General features: G+C 39.6%; 5 protein-coding genes across 5 annotated transcripts; all 5 read left to right on the top strand.

Annotated features, from left to right (window-relative positions):
• Positions 1-114: 114 nt before the first annotated feature.
• On the top strand, positions 115-2,780 carry EAF01_010131 (uncharacterized protein). The gene is made up of 4 exons (XM_038918388.1): positions 115-403; positions 461-835; positions 894-1,017; positions 1,077-2,780. Exons 1-4 carry the CDS (start codon positions 266-268, stop codon positions 2,549-2,551), a joined length of 2,112 nt encoding a protein of 703 aa, XP_038766358.1. The 5' UTR covers positions 115-265; the 3' UTR covers positions 2,552-2,780.
• Positions 2,781-2,821: 41 nt separating this feature from the next.
• EAF01_010130 (uncharacterized protein) lies at positions 2,822-3,205 on the top strand (the record flags this gene model as incomplete). Its single annotated transcript, XM_038918387.1, has 1 exon — positions 2,822-3,205. One exon carries the CDS (start codon positions 2,822-2,824, stop codon positions 3,203-3,205), a length of 384 nt encoding a protein of 127 aa, XP_038766357.1.
• A 575-nt stretch (positions 3,206-3,780) lies between these two features.
• On the top strand, positions 3,781-5,986 carry EAF01_010129 (uncharacterized protein; the record flags this gene model as incomplete). Its single annotated transcript, XM_038918386.1, has 2 exons — positions 3,781-4,339; positions 4,392-5,986. The coding sequence occupies 2 exons, from the start codon at positions 3,781-3,783 to the stop codon at positions 5,984-5,986; spliced, it is 2,154 nt and encodes a 717-aa protein (XP_038766356.1).
• A 2,970-nt stretch (positions 5,987-8,956) lies between these two features.
• On the top strand, positions 8,957-9,912 carry EAF01_010128 (uncharacterized protein; the record flags this gene model as incomplete). The annotated part of the gene is made up of 4 exons (XM_038918385.1): positions 8,957-9,199; positions 9,250-9,286; positions 9,571-9,624; positions 9,677-9,912. 4 exons carry the CDS (start codon positions 8,957-8,959, stop codon positions 9,910-9,912), a joined length of 570 nt encoding a protein of 189 aa, XP_038766355.1.
• A 1,934-nt stretch (positions 9,913-11,846) lies between these two features.
• EAF01_010127 (uncharacterized protein) lies at positions 11,847-15,080 on the top strand (the record flags this gene model as incomplete). Its single annotated transcript, XM_038918384.1, has 6 exons — positions 11,847-12,894; positions 12,942-13,517; positions 13,576-13,947; positions 14,002-14,056; positions 14,104-14,130; positions 14,189-15,080. 6 exons carry the CDS (start codon positions 11,847-11,849, stop codon positions 15,078-15,080), a joined length of 2,970 nt encoding a protein of 989 aa, XP_038766354.1.
• Positions 15,081-17,019: the final 1,939 nt, after the last annotated feature.

The raw sequence follows: 17,019 nt of genomic DNA, 5'->3' as shown, positions 1-17,019 counted from the left end.
CACCATTTGTATACGAATGTTGGCGTCTTTTTAATCCTTGAGAAATTCAAAAGTTGGAAGGTATTTGGGCAAGGTAATATACACGGCTCGATAGAAAGATGTACCTTTAATCATGGATAATGAATCCAAAGTGCAATTTAGTAAATCTCTTATTATGGCATCGAATTTCGTTGTAGATATAACGATATGAAATACATTTAAGCGTGCTCTCTCCCACTTCCATTCCTTCTAATAAGTGCATTGCTTATATATTCTAATTACTGTAATGAACTCGATTATTGCAATGGAAAAAGCGAAAGGTATAGACGGCGATGCTGATAAATTCACATCATACATCTCATCTTTTCAACCCATTACACAGTATGGGAAAAATATTGGCAAAATACATCTCGACTTGTCTAAGGTATCTACATTTTCCGTTTCAGCTTCAGAGAGAGAATCTTTTTAACAGCTGTTTTAGCGTCTCAAATGGCACGGAGAGGTCATCAAGTGTATCTCATGGTACATGCATACCTATGATCAATATCAAGTTCCACCCAGGATTCGAAAAATCAATAAGAGCTCAACAGTATCTGATGTTGCAAACTTCCTTCTTTCTAACTCTACATGTGATAGAAAGTCATGGGTTGTAGGTTATGTGAGAAAACGGTGCCATCGTTTAATGAAAGAACTAGTGATGACCTGGCATGCTGAAGGATTTATAACAAAGACCCAAGATACTTTCCATAAGTCATCTTTGTTTAAATATTGCTGGCAGCGAGCACAGGAGGAGTGCTACATTGAATCAGCAGAGGGGAACGCTAAATTGGAACAAATAGAAGACCATCTTACAAGGGTTAGTCTATCCTATTTGGGGAACTATACTACTTTCTAGACGATCTAATACTCACTAGAGAAATTCCCAGACTCCCGACTCTATAGACGGCATCAAAAAGAAGTCTAGGCACGAAATTACAGTTGCTGATACTATCATGGTCGATACATCTGATCGTCAAGATGTGGGAGAGGACTGGATTTGTATGTAAATCGTGGAATGAATGTTGAATTTTCTTCCAGAAATACTTACAAATTTTTAGGCGTAGATCAACGTGTCTCACCAGACACTCAAGCAAACCATGTTAATCTTCGAATCGTACCAGATCTAGTGGCTGGGCAAAGAACAATTCTCTTGACTCCCAGTGGCGAAGATGATCCGACTATCAATGATTCAACTCTCGATGACGAGCTACTGTACACTCAATCCCATAACGATAATTCCTCAAAAGATGAAGCTCCTCTTCCTTCAAATGCAACGATCATGCCGGAAGAGTTCGAGACACCCATAATTTACCCCGCATTGCCTCAAACGCCACCTTCACAAATGACTCTGGATCCGGAGAACGATTCATCACTTCGTACCTCTCCAAAACTTGCCCTGGAAAACAAAGCATCGACATCGCCTAAAAAATCTCATAAGATTCCAGTGACCATTGAGGTAGAGCGGAAGCTCACTTTATCCCTCCAAGAAGAAGCGATCAATACAATGTTACAACGTTTCCGATCCATTGCCACCATCCTATCTCTGGAACGTGATATGTGGGTTATGATGCCTGCTCAGCCATTGCTTGATGATTGCAACTTTAATATATGGTACAGTCAAAGATTTGGATTCAACAACCCTCAAAGGTTAAGATTTCACTTCATGGACTCTTTTTTGAATCCCTCCTCCGTGCCAGTGGACATAGGTGTATCTGATGGAGAATCTACTAGATTGAAGCAAGATACTTTCTTTGACTTTCTTAAGACTTATAATTATTGCAATGGAAATCTTCAGAAATACAGAATACTCGTCGTTCCTGAAAATTTGGTTGGTCTCGCCAACTCCCGACGAAGCTACCCTTTCTCAAACAAGGAAGCGTTATTCGAATTCTACCAGGAAGATGAGAGAGAATTGTTCTCTTCCTCGGATGCTGGGTCATTAAATACGAAGTCACAAAGTCAAATTCGATCTTACAGAAAGGAGCAACAGCTCAAGTCTAAAGCGAGATCTACCAAACCACTTTTGGTTGAACCACTGTCTCATTCATCAAGATCCATACCCTCTGAAGCTATAGAGCGGGGTATTCGACTTCCGCCTCTTCAACCACCGATTGAATTCCCACCCAGTAAACTTCCCCCACTTGGTCAAATAGATACTGGCAATTCTCTCAGCCGCTACCAGCTTCCCGGTGATCCGGTCATTGTTGTTCGTGTTCAGAAGATAGACGGCAGATTCAGTGTGCCTTTACATAATGCTCCTTTTGGGCCGAATGTCAAGATTCAAGAGTTCTTTACCTGGTTTGTTCGCTTTGCAAGCCATCCATCAGCTGTTAGCCCAAAACTGTTGCAAATATGGCTTAGAGATGCTATACCAGCCGTTCAATATGAGATTCAACAAGGAGACGAGCAAAGATTCACGCACATAAAGCGCAATATTCTCCCTCAATGTCGTCGCACAGTGGCAATGATGTCGCCAATCAGTGAATTTGTCATTTTGATTCGGGCACCAAATTGGAACGTTGCTGTTACTTAGGCTCTATTTCTTATTTTGGAATTTGTCTTCGTTTGAGTTTTTGAAAAGGGTGGGGGGATTGTTTTCTACATTCTTCTTGTTAGTTTTGGTTGATGATATCTTATGTCTTAAATTGTATTTTTCAAAAAGTGACGAATCTTAATTCGGTACCCATAACTTCTTCATGATGACTCAACTGAAATACCTACTCGCCCCTTCATAATCATTATAAAGATCTTCCATAATATCTACCAGTTTCTACTACTATTTCATGTGAACTATATCAATACAATGCCTCGTTTCCACTTGTGTTGTATCTTCAAATGCTCACGACCCAAAGATGAGTCTAAACATAAGCCCACCGCCTTCCAAGAACTTCAAGATATTGTTCCTCCTGTTGGAAATTTTAAAATTGAGAGTAAATTCGAAGATCCGCCTCCAATGATTCATCAAAAGAATGAGCAATATGAGTCCATAAATCATAAATGTTCCACTGCAGTCCCTGGAATTGCCATCAATCCTACCACAAGCTTGGAACATATCGTTGAATCTAAGTTACCTCAACAAAATCACATGTTACATCCTTTCTATCATTCCAGAGAGATGTCTAAACTTAGGGGAGAAAAGTTTCACAATAAGCTTGGAAGTTTATCAGAAGAAGGAGAAGCTGCTTAGGTAGCAAATCTAGACTCAAGTATTATGAGTTCCAAATTCCTTCAATATTTGACTCTCCATTCAAAGCGACTAATAAAGTAAAACCTGAGAGCGATTACGTAACAGGTTCTAAAAGAAGCGAGCGCCCATATGCCAAACACCAATAATTAGTAACACTAAAGTCATTGTTGGCTCAGACCAATACAATGAGGTGGGTGAGTTTGATAACCGAGTGACATTTGCGACTGAAGCCACTGGGGAAGGATTGTGATCAATCATCAACGAAGTCCCAATCATTGTAGGCACTGAAATAGTCTCTGTTGAAGTTCCGATTGAAGTGTATTCGTGAAATACAGTGAAGGCACCTGGTCTCCGTCGACGGTTTAATGCGGTATCCATTGAATGAAAAGACCAATATCTTGTGTCATAGTGGTCATAGTGGAATTCGTATTACTACTATATTTTGAAAGATGACGCGATCACTATAATACTATTTAAGAATTTGAGTTTTAGTTAATTTCTATATTTAAAGAATTCCTAATTAGGAGATGAACTTTATATCAGACAAATAGATGCAATATATAATCTTCTTCATTATGACCTGCCAGAAAGCTCACAAGAATATTTGGACTGAAAAAGTTGAAGATATGTCCGAGATAGAAGCAACATCAAAGAACGATATCAGTGAAGATGAGGAAGATAACTATGTGTCGGGCGAGTCAGGGGAGGTGTCATATCTCAACGTGAATGAAGACGTTTCACCAGTTTCGCCAGTTTCGCCAGTGGAAGAGTCTCAATTAGAATTACCTAAGAGCCAGTCACAAGCAAAAGTATCTCAGAAAGCTACACCGCCTCCATCAAGCTCTAATCCAACGAAGCCCAATCGGCAAAAGTCCAATGGACCAAAACTCAATTCACCAGAACCTGATCCTCCAAAGCCCGATTCCCCAGAAAATGAGAAGATATCCAAGAAGCAACGATTAGAAATCAAAAGAATTCTCGACCTAGTTCCTGGTGATCTATATGGAATAGCACAGTCTAAAAAGAATGATACTGTGAGCAAAATCCTCAAGAGTCTCAGAGGAAGCAGTCTGCTTGTACATCCGGACAAGGTTCATAAGGACTATCGAAAAAAAGCTACTAAGGCTCAAGGATGTAAGTTCTAATACGGAGTCGAGTAAAGTAGAGAAGCTAATCAATTTAAAAGTGATTAATGAAGCCAGTGAAATATTATCAGACACGGAAAAGAGGGCAAAATTTGATCAGTTTGGTAAATTCGACATTCCTAAACCTAAGAAATCAAATAGCAGCAAGAAGAACCCAGATTTTTTTAAGAATGCTTGGGACGATGATTCAGATTTAGATTCAGATTCAGGTGATGAAGAAGAAGACATGAATGATGGTGATAAATCATCGTTACCAGATGATTTCATTCAAAATATATACGCCAAAGCAACACCATGGGTTGAGGAAGTACTGAAAAAAGGACAAGTGTTCAATCCTAACCCCCCCGGGAAGAAATCCGTTACCTGGACAGAATCCGAGGAGTTCAGAAAGATCCACGCCAAACAAAAAGGGTACAACGAAGAAATCAGAGCTCATAATGAGTCGATCAATGCAGCAAAAAATATTCACACATTTGACATAACGAGAGCTCATCTTTTCAATCGTGCAAATGCGGAGCAATATATTCAAGCTTGGAAAAAAGACAACAAAGATCGCTTGGCGCTTCGTTGGATTGTTTATTATAGCTCAGCGATCAAAAAAGTTAACAAATCTGAGGGATTTCCTCTCGAATGGAATTTTATGAGGTTCCGAGGTAGCAAGAATGAAAATCAAGGCAACAAAGGCGAAAAGGCGAAGCATGACAACAAAGGATCAGGGAAATCTGGAACGAAGGAGCCGGAAAATGACCAAGAAGATGCAGAGTCAGAGAATCAAGATTCGGAAATGCAGGACGTGAGACCTTTAACTGCCGGGTACACTTTAGCTGGCGAAAAGATTGTTGGCAAGCTCCCCAGGATAGCCTACGGTATCTACGATGATTCACCAACGATCATAGACTGCCAATTTTTCGTAGAGGTAGAATTGCAGAACTCGAACAACCAATCTGTATTCGACATCGAGCTTCGCAATGAAGTTGATGTAGGATTTGACGCTGCTCAAATATATATCTCTGAAATTCCGGAAGAGGAGCAAGTATCTGTGTTGGAGATTCTTAAGCGGGAGAAGGGACAATGGAAGAGAAAATTTCAGGGTATTACGGGGGTTACTGCCCGAGAATCTGAAACATTAAGTTTCAAAAAGCTTCCTCCAACATATGTTCGAGGAAAATTCAAAGACGAGTCTGGCGAAAAAGAATACTTTTTGACACGAACAACACTTCGAACAATCGTAGGGAAAAAGATGGCGGATCAAACAATTCAACTTTACTACGACCAGTATGATAAGGATGTCAAACAGCCACCCTGGCCAAAATCTTTGGACTGGAAACCGGCTCAAAAGCTCATTCGTAGTCGACAAGATGACTCAGAAGTTGAATCTGAAGAAGAAGATTATAATACTATTAAGAGATATAGAAAAAAGGGACGGAGCCATGATTTGCAACCACCGGATCCAGAATCAACACAGGTTCAAGCCTTAGTCAATAAAGTGGAAGAATTACAGCAAAAGGATGAGGAAAGAAATCGAATCATAATGGAAACAGTAAATCAAGCCATTGGTCAGGCGGTAGCAGAGGCAATGTTGAAAATGGAACAGCAGTTTCAGGATATGAAGATGGGAAATTCAACTTTCAACTAGCTTATTTTCTTAATTTCTTATCCTTTCATTCTTTAGATCTTAATTTTTTTCAACAAAAAAATCTTTTCGATATCTATCCGTTAGATCGTTCTTCGATGCATTTGTACTCATTTTAGTTAGATAGTCATTAGTAAAATCTCAATCGTCACCCTGAAAATGGCTTGGTGCATGACACTCCCAATGTCTTTTCTTACCCCGATCGTTAAAATCAATGGCTATCGCCTATTGGCTATCAAAAAGTTATCGAAAAAAGCTACCCCACCAAAAAGCTTAAAAATTCTCGGCTAATCAAATTATAATCATGTGATTGACAGTTCATCTCCTCGTTAATCTACACCTTATGTAACATCGTGTGTACAGTGTATACAGAGCCTGAAACAAGGTAGCGAAGCTGTGGGAGAGCACGCTCGGGAGTGCCTTTAGCTTTCGATTAATCAGAATCACCATATTGTATATATTTTTGAAATAAATTTTGAATATCTTAAGTAAATAACTTATTTAAGTTAAGCATGTCAAATTATCAATATTGTATAGAATACTAGTGACTTAACTTGAATATGGATATCAATCTCAACTCTTAAAATCGCTCGTGTAGTTGAGAAGAATACAGATGACGTAGTAACTACGATTTGGAAGCCCCAGTTATCAATATTTATTTTGCCTAAAGAGCTAGTCTCTTTCGCGTTCGCTCAGGTGTATGGTACAGTGGTCATTCTATCGAAGTCATTCACGTACGTTCACATGGGTGTAACTCATAATACTAACCCTAACATCTTCTTTTTACTATAAGATGATTGATATATTGTTGCAATTAGATGCGGCCCAAGGTTATGAGCCGCGGGTAAAACTGTCATCACCTTCCAGCCACCTTGATCGAAAGATTCTGTTTTGACTTCTCTTACTTTGGGCATTCTTATTTGACACCTCTAGCTTAATCATTTCTTTCTACCATAGCTATACATGGATTGATTTCATTAAAATACTAGAACTCATGTAAACAAAGTGATTATTTAAGAGAAGCCAAAATAAGAATCACCTAGAATCAGAGAGGCTGATTTTGAAATCCACTATTCTTCGTTTTGACATTAGCAATACCACGTTTTAGAACCTTGCATAATAACAGTTTGGCGCGCTCGGCCACATTTCTTATCTTATCTCTCACATAGAATTATGGTTTTGAGCCTTGTAAGAGTTCCCGCCACGGCTTACCGCACATTCAACGCCTTTTCACCTAAAATCCCTGTTTTTCTCACTTTTCTAGATCTCTACCAAGCCATAATCTTGAGAAACCCTTATTTTTGCAAGGATTCTGTCACAATTGTCGCGGGGGTGGGCGGTCAGCCGTGGCCAGAACTCTTACATGATTCCATTACAGTAGAATTTGGTTATACCGGAATAAAAGATTGGGCCAATAAAATCCGGTGTTAAAAATAGTGATTCAAGCGTCCCAATCAATATTGATATTCGATTTTAGCTCCAAACCCCAATATTTTTAATAAAAAAATATCATGTGATAACAGCCAATCAAGCTTGTGCAGCCAAATCTACCACCAAAACTTATACCGGATTCGCAAAAAAGTGTCCTGTACTCCGGGTTTAAGCAAAAATCCGGTACTCCCACATGAAAAGTAGTCAAATCAGGAAATCATTCCAGTATTTTCAGTATTTCGGTATATCCCAGTCCGATGTAGCCAAGTTCTACTGCAGTAGCATTATTTCGGATTGTTATCTTCTCAATTTATTTCGTAAGACTTTATGTTGGGTTCGGCAGTTCGAGTCATTATCCGTTGCCTTCAAATAATCGAGGCGGATGATTTCTCGTCTTCATAATCCTAAGTCTGGTCAAGAAACTCTTTGCGCTATCTCCGGAGAATCCGATGACAGGGAAAAGACACTCTCCCACGGCACGGGGCCCACCGCTGTCTCCGCATTTCAATCAGCGTCCCATAACCCTGTCTCGGTTCCAGAGCATCGGGACACTTAACTCCTAATTTGAATAAGCCCTTACCGTAAAACATTGGTACCCCGAAATTACCCCTACGACATCTCGTTTTGGGCGCAAGATCAAAAAACACACAGACGTGTGATTACAAATTGAGGCCGTCAGCCATGAAATCTTGCCGATCTCGTAAACCAATTCAAGCGTAGTATCTCCATTGAGCTTGGATGTACCCGGACCGGAAAGATGCAATAAGTATACTCCTCACTTTTCTAAAGGTTACTGCCTCTATGTCGCCGGAAGTAATTCCGGGTGCAAGCAAACCCTTGTCATGACATGACAAAATTATTATCCTTACGAAGTATGGCACACAACCTCATTTTTAATCATATTGAATAGCGTGATTAATCTCAGGATACAATCATCATTGTACGATGGTGGTGGAGACAGGGAATTTGAAAGCACCTGTAGACAATGTGTTCCAAAACTTCGATCTTCTATCATATCACTCACTTGAGTTGTTGAATGTACAAGATCTCAACTTTCTAGGATTTTCATCTTCATCTGCGACTTGACATAGAGTTCTATGGACACACACAACGAATCAGTTAGAGTTTTTATATGTCGATGTATTATGAACGGTTTTGGATCATATATATGCTTTTGATCAGAGTACAATTTGTTTCATACTAGAAAGGGTTATAAGTACAAAGTATTCCTATCTGGACTCAAGACTTCTCATCGTCGCTTTCACATACTCGAATATCAATCAGGGAAACGAAAACTCTTTGATTTATATTCAGATGATGGATGAAGTATACCCATACTTTCCTTCAGAATTCATCTATCCCTCACAAGCTCAATACGATCCCTCTTATTTCATCCCGCAATACATGGCCCTTCAACAAGAACTGATTCAGGGGGCTTTTTACAACCATACAACATCTTTTCTTCCTTCGCCTGATTCAACATTTTTATTATCTCTGCCTCTATTTGACATATCATCTTCACCACCTCTTCTTTCATTCGACATGACATCGTCAATAAATCTACCTACATCTGATATAGTGAGATCTTCACCTTCACATTCGCCTTTCGAAAATAATGCCCCATTTATTCACTGGAGAGAGAAATTTTACTTGAAAATTGAATTGATGCATTGGAAGAGGGAAAACAAAACCTGGAACTTCATAATAGATGAATTTGCCAAGAAAGGTATTAGGAAGAGTAACATCTCATGTTGGTACTCATACTACAGTAGAGCCCTAAAGGAGGTCAGTATTCTTGTATTCAACTTGTATAAAAATAACTAATATTTACTTAGATGAGTCATCTTAAAGATGCGGGTTCAAGCAGATATTGTACACAAGTGCGAACGTTTAGGAGAGTCAATTTTAGACCCATACATGAGGCAGACGGATTATGAAGAATGTTGGGAGAGAATTTCTGCATTGATGGAATTGCATTGTAGTAGATGGACTGCAGCTCGAGTCAAATATGCATGGACTCATGGTGTAGCGGATCTTTTCCCCGACCTTGTATTAAGTTCATGATGATACTGGGATTTCCATTGAAAACTTCATTGTTTATTATTATTATTCATCATCGCATGATGATTAGTAACTATGTAATTGATTTTGAAAAGCATTAAACGCTGGTGAGTTTAGCGCACTTGGTATCAACGTTGTACTCGGTCCAGGTATGTGACTTTTTTAATAGCCCGAAATAAGTCACTCGCCTAATATGAACAGTCGTCGGGCCACTTGGACGCGTGGCTCAGGGAGGCAGAAATTGGGAAGGCAAACTCAGTATTTCAGTCATCTCATCACTTAAAAAGCTAGTTTTTCCCCGAGGGTTCTCAAATGATCCATATCTTTGTGGTTCATTGGCTTCCGAGATAGTTTATGTAATACAAGCGCAAGGGGTTATAGCTAGTACCAAGGTAGGCTTTTACATCATGCGTCTTTCTAATACACGACAAATCTGACCTCTTGAATTTGTATTACTTCATCAGTTATGGACAGGAGACTAACTGAAACCCTGTCACCTCTATGCACAGTCAGAATATCGAATCAATTTCTTCAAACATTGATAATAAGACCATACACGAGCTTTATCTGTAGGGAAGTTAATCTTATTCACATGTCAATCTTTTCTAATGCTCTTCTAGATGCCGTACACGCTGGTACTAGCAGCATTATGTGTTCTTACAATCAGATCAATAATATCTACGGCTGTCAAAACAGTAAGACACTGAAGGGGTTACTGAAAACAGAATTGGGATTCAATGGATTTGTGGTTTCAGATTAGGATTCTCACCATTCAGGATTTGTATCCGCACTTCCAGGCTTGAATGTGGCAATGGAATTATCAGGTAAGAACAAAACATGAAGTACCTGGCCTTCCTCTGAAACATTTGACAAATAAGCTATAAAGTTTTCTGGGGGCCCAAATGTAACGGCCGCCGTCAACAACAATTCTATGCCGATATCAAGACTAGATGATATGGCTACAAGGTGAGGTAGAGATACAATGGGCCATTTGAAACATTTACTGAAGCGACAATCAAGGATTTTGGCAACGTGGTATCAGATGGGTCAGGATGAAACTTGCCCGTCATCTGGCAACGGCATCCCGTATGATCTTCTCAAACCTCATACGTCAATCAACGGAAGAGACCCCCGCCTCTGTTATATTTGCTCATCTACAAAGGCAAGAATCTGGTCGCGCTCTCACCTCTATTCTCTACATAGGGACAGAAGTTAATTGTTTAATATATAAAAGTGAAAATTCTTGATAATGTACATCGTAATTGTTGATTTGAGAAGGATACGGAAGACGTAGCACCCACGTAATCGTAGGTCCTAATTGTCTATGTTGTATTCTGTCTGAAGAGCTAGCTATGTACAGGAAGTAGTAGGCCTTATATAGACCTACTGAAAGAGCTAGTCTCTTTCGCTTTCGCTTAGGGCTTGTAGTATAGTAGCTAATGAATTGAAGCCATTCACTATGTTGAATATAATCAACATTCATACAGTAATCTTTTTTTTAAGGAAAGTTAAATTGATGAAAGACCCATCCATCTGTAAATTCCTGTAATCAATCTTTTGATACACAATCATATCCTCGATGTGAATTATCTTCCTAGGTAGCTTCTTTGGTTGATCGGTTTAATATTGAAGAACACTTCTGGGGATGGTTGTTCAAAGTCTTGTCGATCTGACGAAGGGCTTTCACTGTGCAACTCGGCACATGGTACTGATCCTTCATCTGTAACTTTCTTCTGATCACAATCATGGTAGTGATAATAGTGATGGACTTCATAAATTATCCGTGAGGATGGTCGCATGGTTTGTGAAGATGGGAAGTCTGTTTCCTGTTGAATAGACTTTGGTTTCGGTAATTTCTTTTTCACGCATCGAGAACAGATTTCAGCGGTAGTTGAATATTGTGAATGATATTGTTGTAGATGATACCTCCATGATCTTGGTCGATGACAGATAGAACAAAAATGCTCCATTATGGGCTTCGAGATGTAATTGAAACTTTGCTTACGCCAGATAGGTAGTTGCTGAATTTCATGATAATAGAAATATGCAAGATGTATATCTTTTGAAACGAAATAATTTGTTGTCCAATTTAGGAAGGTCTAAAAAATTATTATCCTTAGATAGGGCGATGTCTAAATTGTGACATTACAATTTATCGTATCTTAGATTCTATGATGATATTTCATTTATTTGTATATTTATATATTTATCATTCTTGATTTATCTACCTCTCATCTCATTCAATCGATTGCTCAATTATTCACTTACTCGATCATCCAATCATTCATTTCTTCTCGTCACTCATTTATTATTGATTTACTTATTCATTTCATCTCATTATTTTCTGTTCTATATCATTAGCATATCGATTATGAGACATTGTAATCATAGTCGTTGGCTTTCTCTATCATCTCGTAATGACGAGTTAACATTTACGGAATCTGACAGAGCTAAAACTCTACTTCACAGTCTCCCTTATATGCAAGTTCAGGTACCCACTCTATTCGTCTTCATTGGCAACAAAGACAAGACTCTTGCCCTTCAAGACTTGGCATCAGCTCCTAAAATTAAATGCACAAGTAAACGAATCAATGGGGAGATCCATCTTCATATTGATCCGTCTAGCTCATTTAGTGATAGACCTATACTTCTTGCAGACAGCGATTTTTCAATCGGTGGGCGAACGACGCCTCGGCTACTGCGGGGTGATTGCCATGACGTCACTACAACCGTGCTGCCAAGACCAAGAAATGGCGTTGCCAGTGGAAATTCTCTCATGCTTAAAACTGCAGATGATCTACATCTGAAAATCTTGTCACCATTTACTGATATATTCTGTTTTTTTGCTTCTGATTTTGGAGGGTTACACTCGATTGCTCAGCGTTTAGCATCTTGGTTGGAGAATCCACAACCTTCAACATTGCCAACAGCCACCCATGCTCATATTGTTATCGTGGTTGAGTCACCAGCTCTTGAATTTCGCATCCTAGAAGAATTTTTTGAGCTATTACACAATGAGACAGGGAAGGATCCCTATGTCCATTTTGGAAAGATTCGCATTTTTACCTCACTACCTCAAAGCTCTGTTCTTCCCGAAGCTCGACATCGACGGCTGAAAGAGTTTCTGATGAATATCTCGGACGAAGTTCGACTAGCAAGAATCAAATGCAATATGTTGTTTTCGGGACAGCATTTTCTTGCTTTCTTGAACCAAGCCGGAGCACGTTTTGGATCAGGATGCAGCGTTCCCTTTGACTTTATCCGAGAATCACGAATTAACAACCCAGTCGCCCCTGAACTCAAGGATCATTTGGTAAATTTTTTATCGCTGATTAAAGATCATAAGCAGTTGCAGGAGCTGGCTGCCCCCCTCATCGCCTCCAGTATTCTTTTAGATCATTACCCTCCTGACATGCATCGTTGGTTTCCACACAATCTTCAATTTCGTATTACTGACCTTATATAGTTTTCGATCCCTCTGAAGTGTTTCGTATTCTTTACCAAGATGTATGCTATCAAGCATATTGTGAATGGATGGATCATAGAAACTCCCCAAGCCTTCTATTACCATCGGGATTTATAAGAATAATACAAGAGCTACTGCATAATCTCTTTAAAGGGTTACAGCGCTCTGCAATCAATATGTCAGTTGAGTCTCATCGCCAGATTCTAAGAAGATTGTTCTTGAACTGTCTTACTATTCGTTCAGATGATACATGTGTTGTCTGTATACGAAGAACACCTCAGTATGGCTTGCCATGTGGTCATGTTATCTGTGAAAACTGTGTCCGTACATTTGGGAGACTGAGTCTCCTTGACCCCTGGATCTTTGAGGTTGAAAGCTGCCTCTTCTGTGGATTGAGTACATCCGGAGTTGTAATCAAGACCATTCCCCCAACAGCTGGTATCCGTGTATTGACATTCGATGGTGGTGGTATCCGTGGCGTGGCAAGCCTTCAATATTTACAGGTTCTACAGGAGCGAATCGGCTTGCCGTATCCAGTTCAAGAAAATTTTGACATGGTATTTGGTACAAGTATCGGTGATCACCTATATAATCCTCGTTGTTATATCTAAGACTTTGAGGCTAACTTCTTCAGGTGCAATCGTCGCACTCAAACTTTGCGTTATGGGATGGTCCATTGAGAAGTGCATAGAAAGGGCTGAGCATTTTGCAAAGTTTACCTTCCAACCAAGGTTAATCTCCAAGATTCCCGCATTCATTCCAGGGATTCCTGGATTCTCAGTTTTGGCATCCTTCTTGATCTCGTACTTTGCTGATGGATGCTACTCGGCTGAGCATCTTGAAGCCATATTGCAAGAAGAATTCGGTAGAGAGAGATCTATCCTCGATTGTTCGAACGCAACAGCAACAGGCACGCGTATTGGAATTCCTGTGACTACAATTCAAGATACTTCTACTTGTATATTCACAAATTATAATGCAATTGGAACCAGATCTGAGAAGTGTGGTAAGTTTTACTTCTCAAAATTAATGACTAGAGAGAGCCTTGACTCAATTCTAGGATATCACGCACTGCGACCGAAATGCGGTTTGGGCCAAATACCCCTTTGGAAAATGTGTGTAGCAATCCCTTGTCTCTTGATAAAAGCTAACGAAATGATAGAGCAAGATGTGGGTCGGCAGCTCCGTGGTTAGATACTTCTTTGACATGATTGTCGTTCTCCTTAACATACTCATAAAGTTGATAGGTACTTTAAGCCAATGAGCATACCGGGTATAGGAACTTTTCAAGACGGCGGGGTCAGGCAAAACGATCCTGGCAATATTGCATTACAAGAGGTCTCGGCTCTATTTCCAAACTCACTAGAGCCAAGTCTCGTGGTGTCATTAGGCACCGGTGCAGCTCGCGTAGATAATGTACCATACATGGGTCCCAGTCGTGGGCTCATCAAAGATGGCTTTATTCCACGCCTTGTACGTGCCTTCAAGCTTTCATTCGGAAGCACTATTCCCCATAAGCATCGAAGTCTTCGTAGCAGAGGGTCTCGAGAACAGTATTTCCGATTCGATATCGAGTTTGATCACCCTGAGCCAGAATTAGACGATACCACCAGGATACAAGAGGTAAAAGAACACGCTCGATCTACGATATGCGAATCGAAAGAACTAGATCATCTAGCTAGATGCGTAATCGCGGAGCTTTTTCTCTTCGAGTTGAATGATGTACCTAGAAAGGAGCGCGGGAGGTACGTTTGCCACGGGCGCATTATTTGTAGACTCAGAGCACATGTTCCTGCATTTAAAGCTCTCTTGGAACAGCTGAAAAAATCTTCAGCAGTGTTTCTTGTTCAAGGGCACCCTGTCAAATGTTGCACGGAAGATGAGACGTCCAAGGACCAAAATGGAAACTTTAGTAAAGCCGTGAGTATTGAGGTCTTTGATAAACGCACCTCCTTCACTATTCAGCTAAAGGAGGGATCCTCTCAACCATGCAGTATCAGCGGGTCACCATTTTCGATTGAGTCACTTGTTACTGCACAGCACTTGGATAGCCCGTTTGGTACTGTGGACCACGTTAAGAGAAAAAGAGTGGATTTCACATCTTTGACTTCAAGAAAACGTCCTCGTCACCTAGCGTAGCGTATGTTAACTAGCAATCATTTTTGTTATATCCTTTACATTGACTCTGTTTTGCTTTCTATCTCCATATTTGATGACTGTGTATGTCAAGGGTTGGAAGTGGTTGTTGTATCCTTCCGATGCAGAGAGCCTCTTCAGTTTTCGAAAACTGGTCCTCAGAAATTTTTGTACGGGTGAAATTTGAATGCACTAGTCGAATTGCGATTTCATGTCTACCTTGATTTTTTCCTTCCCACAATCTCCAACTCTCACTTAGTATGGCTCGAAAGAATGACAGACCAGCTAGCAACATATAAATCTATGATCATATTTAGCATCCGACCAGCTTTTCTTCAACGTGTCATGCTTGTCTTACTTTGCTTGAGCCATTTCGCAGATCGAAATACCCAACGATAGATGCACTACCACCACATGATATGACATTCGTTATAACATCAAGAGTCAAGTCTACTGTAACATCGTGCTGAAGTTTCTTCTGTTTGCCAGAATTTTTGTTGCAAGAGGCTTGGAGCAATAGCAAGAATTTGATGACTGCCAAGAAAAGATATTCGCTTGGAAATGACCAAAGACTTAAATCTAGTACCGCGAGTATGACATACCCAAGTGTGGAACATACAAAAAAGGTGTTGAAAAATCTTCTGTACCACAATTCTCTTTTGAAAACTATGAAAATACTTGATTGATTGATGGCATACACCTAAAAACCAATATTAGCATCATGAGAAATCATATTCTAATATAAATATACCTACTTGAAGAAGTATAATAACTTTGTTGAGTAAAGGACAAAGAATTGAAACAAGCTTCTCATTTGAGATATTTACCGCAACAATTATTGAGATGTTGAGAGAAATAATCATAGTCCACAAGAACATTAATCGCCAAAGATCTCCCCAATCCCGAGGATGGAAGCTCACAGACCTTTTACTTATTATTCTGTATTTGTTGAGAGCCAGTACAAAGCAAGTGATAGATAGGAATAGAATAATTGCAGATATAATCGAAAAAGTCTCAGACATAATAGTTATAAGGATAATGTTAGGTTTTGGTGGAAAAGAGTTGAGGAGTACAGAATCAGAGCAGAGAGGAGTCTCGCAACTATATATATTCTTATAGGTCTACTAGATAGGACGAATTTCAATCAACTCAAACCTTTGGTCGGCGTATTGAGTCTTCCATCCCCAGCCCCTGGCATGATAGCCGAAGGTCTAGGGCGAGAATTTAATATCTGGTTAAAAATTTGGATATTCTATCCCGACTAACCTCAAAAATGACCCCATCCCAGTTTGAATGCGCGGGTCTTGATTATGAATATGCTGGCCTCTAGAATGATGTCCCATTTGGATATTTAGGATAATCATTGAGTCTATGAGACAATTTATCATTGAGCAAGGATAGAAGATATATTATCGATGTTTTCAAGAACACCATATGTGTACTTGAATCCCATCACTATTGTTGGAACTCGGAATACGTGAACATCACGTGACATTATGTCATGTGATTATCTCACCTAGGATAGTGACACATATAGAGTAGCCACCCCTTTCTTCGAAGGGGGTAGACAGAATGATAATCTAACCTTAACCCATATATCATATGTTTAATACACCTTACGAAGTCTGCCCAACAGAATCAGATAATGAACCTAATTTATTGAGCTCATGCCAGTATTCGCGTTTTAGAGAAGAGAATATCGAGAAATCAAGAGGTTGTAGTATATGTGACGTATGTGGAGGAAGGAATAAGAGGTGTATATTGTTCTTAAAGTATTTAAGTATGAATTGAGTAGTTTTGTGGCTTCTATGTCTGTCTAAAATAAGCAATCTAGCCTCTTTTGGGTCAAAGGAGACGATTTGAGGAATAAAGATCTCTTTTAGCTATACTAGATCTATTTCATTAATAATCCACTTATTTTCTGTAGCATAGAATTTCCAAT

The sequence above is a fragment of the Botrytis porri genome (assembly GCF_014898465.1).
Source record: "Botrytis porri strain MUCL 3234 chromosome Unknown BPOR_015, whole genome shotgun sequence".
Lineage (NCBI taxonomy): Eukaryota > Fungi > Ascomycota > Leotiomycetes > Helotiales > Sclerotiniaceae > Botrytis > Botrytis porri.
This window is presented reverse-complemented; position numbering and strand designations above follow the sequence as displayed.

Coding starts and splice junctions, on each gene's coding strand:
- EAF01_010131 (XM_038918388.1), top strand. CDS start 266: ATGAACTCGATTATTGCAATGGAAAAAGCGAAAGGTATAGACGGCGAT. Junction 404..460: donor TACATCTCGACTTGTCTAAG/GTATCTACATTT, acceptor CAGCTGTTTTAG/CGTCTCAAATGGCACGGAGA. Junction 1,018..1,076: donor TGTGGGAGAGGACTGGATTT/GTATGTAAATCG, acceptor ACAAATTTTTAG/GCGTAGATCAACGTGTCTCA.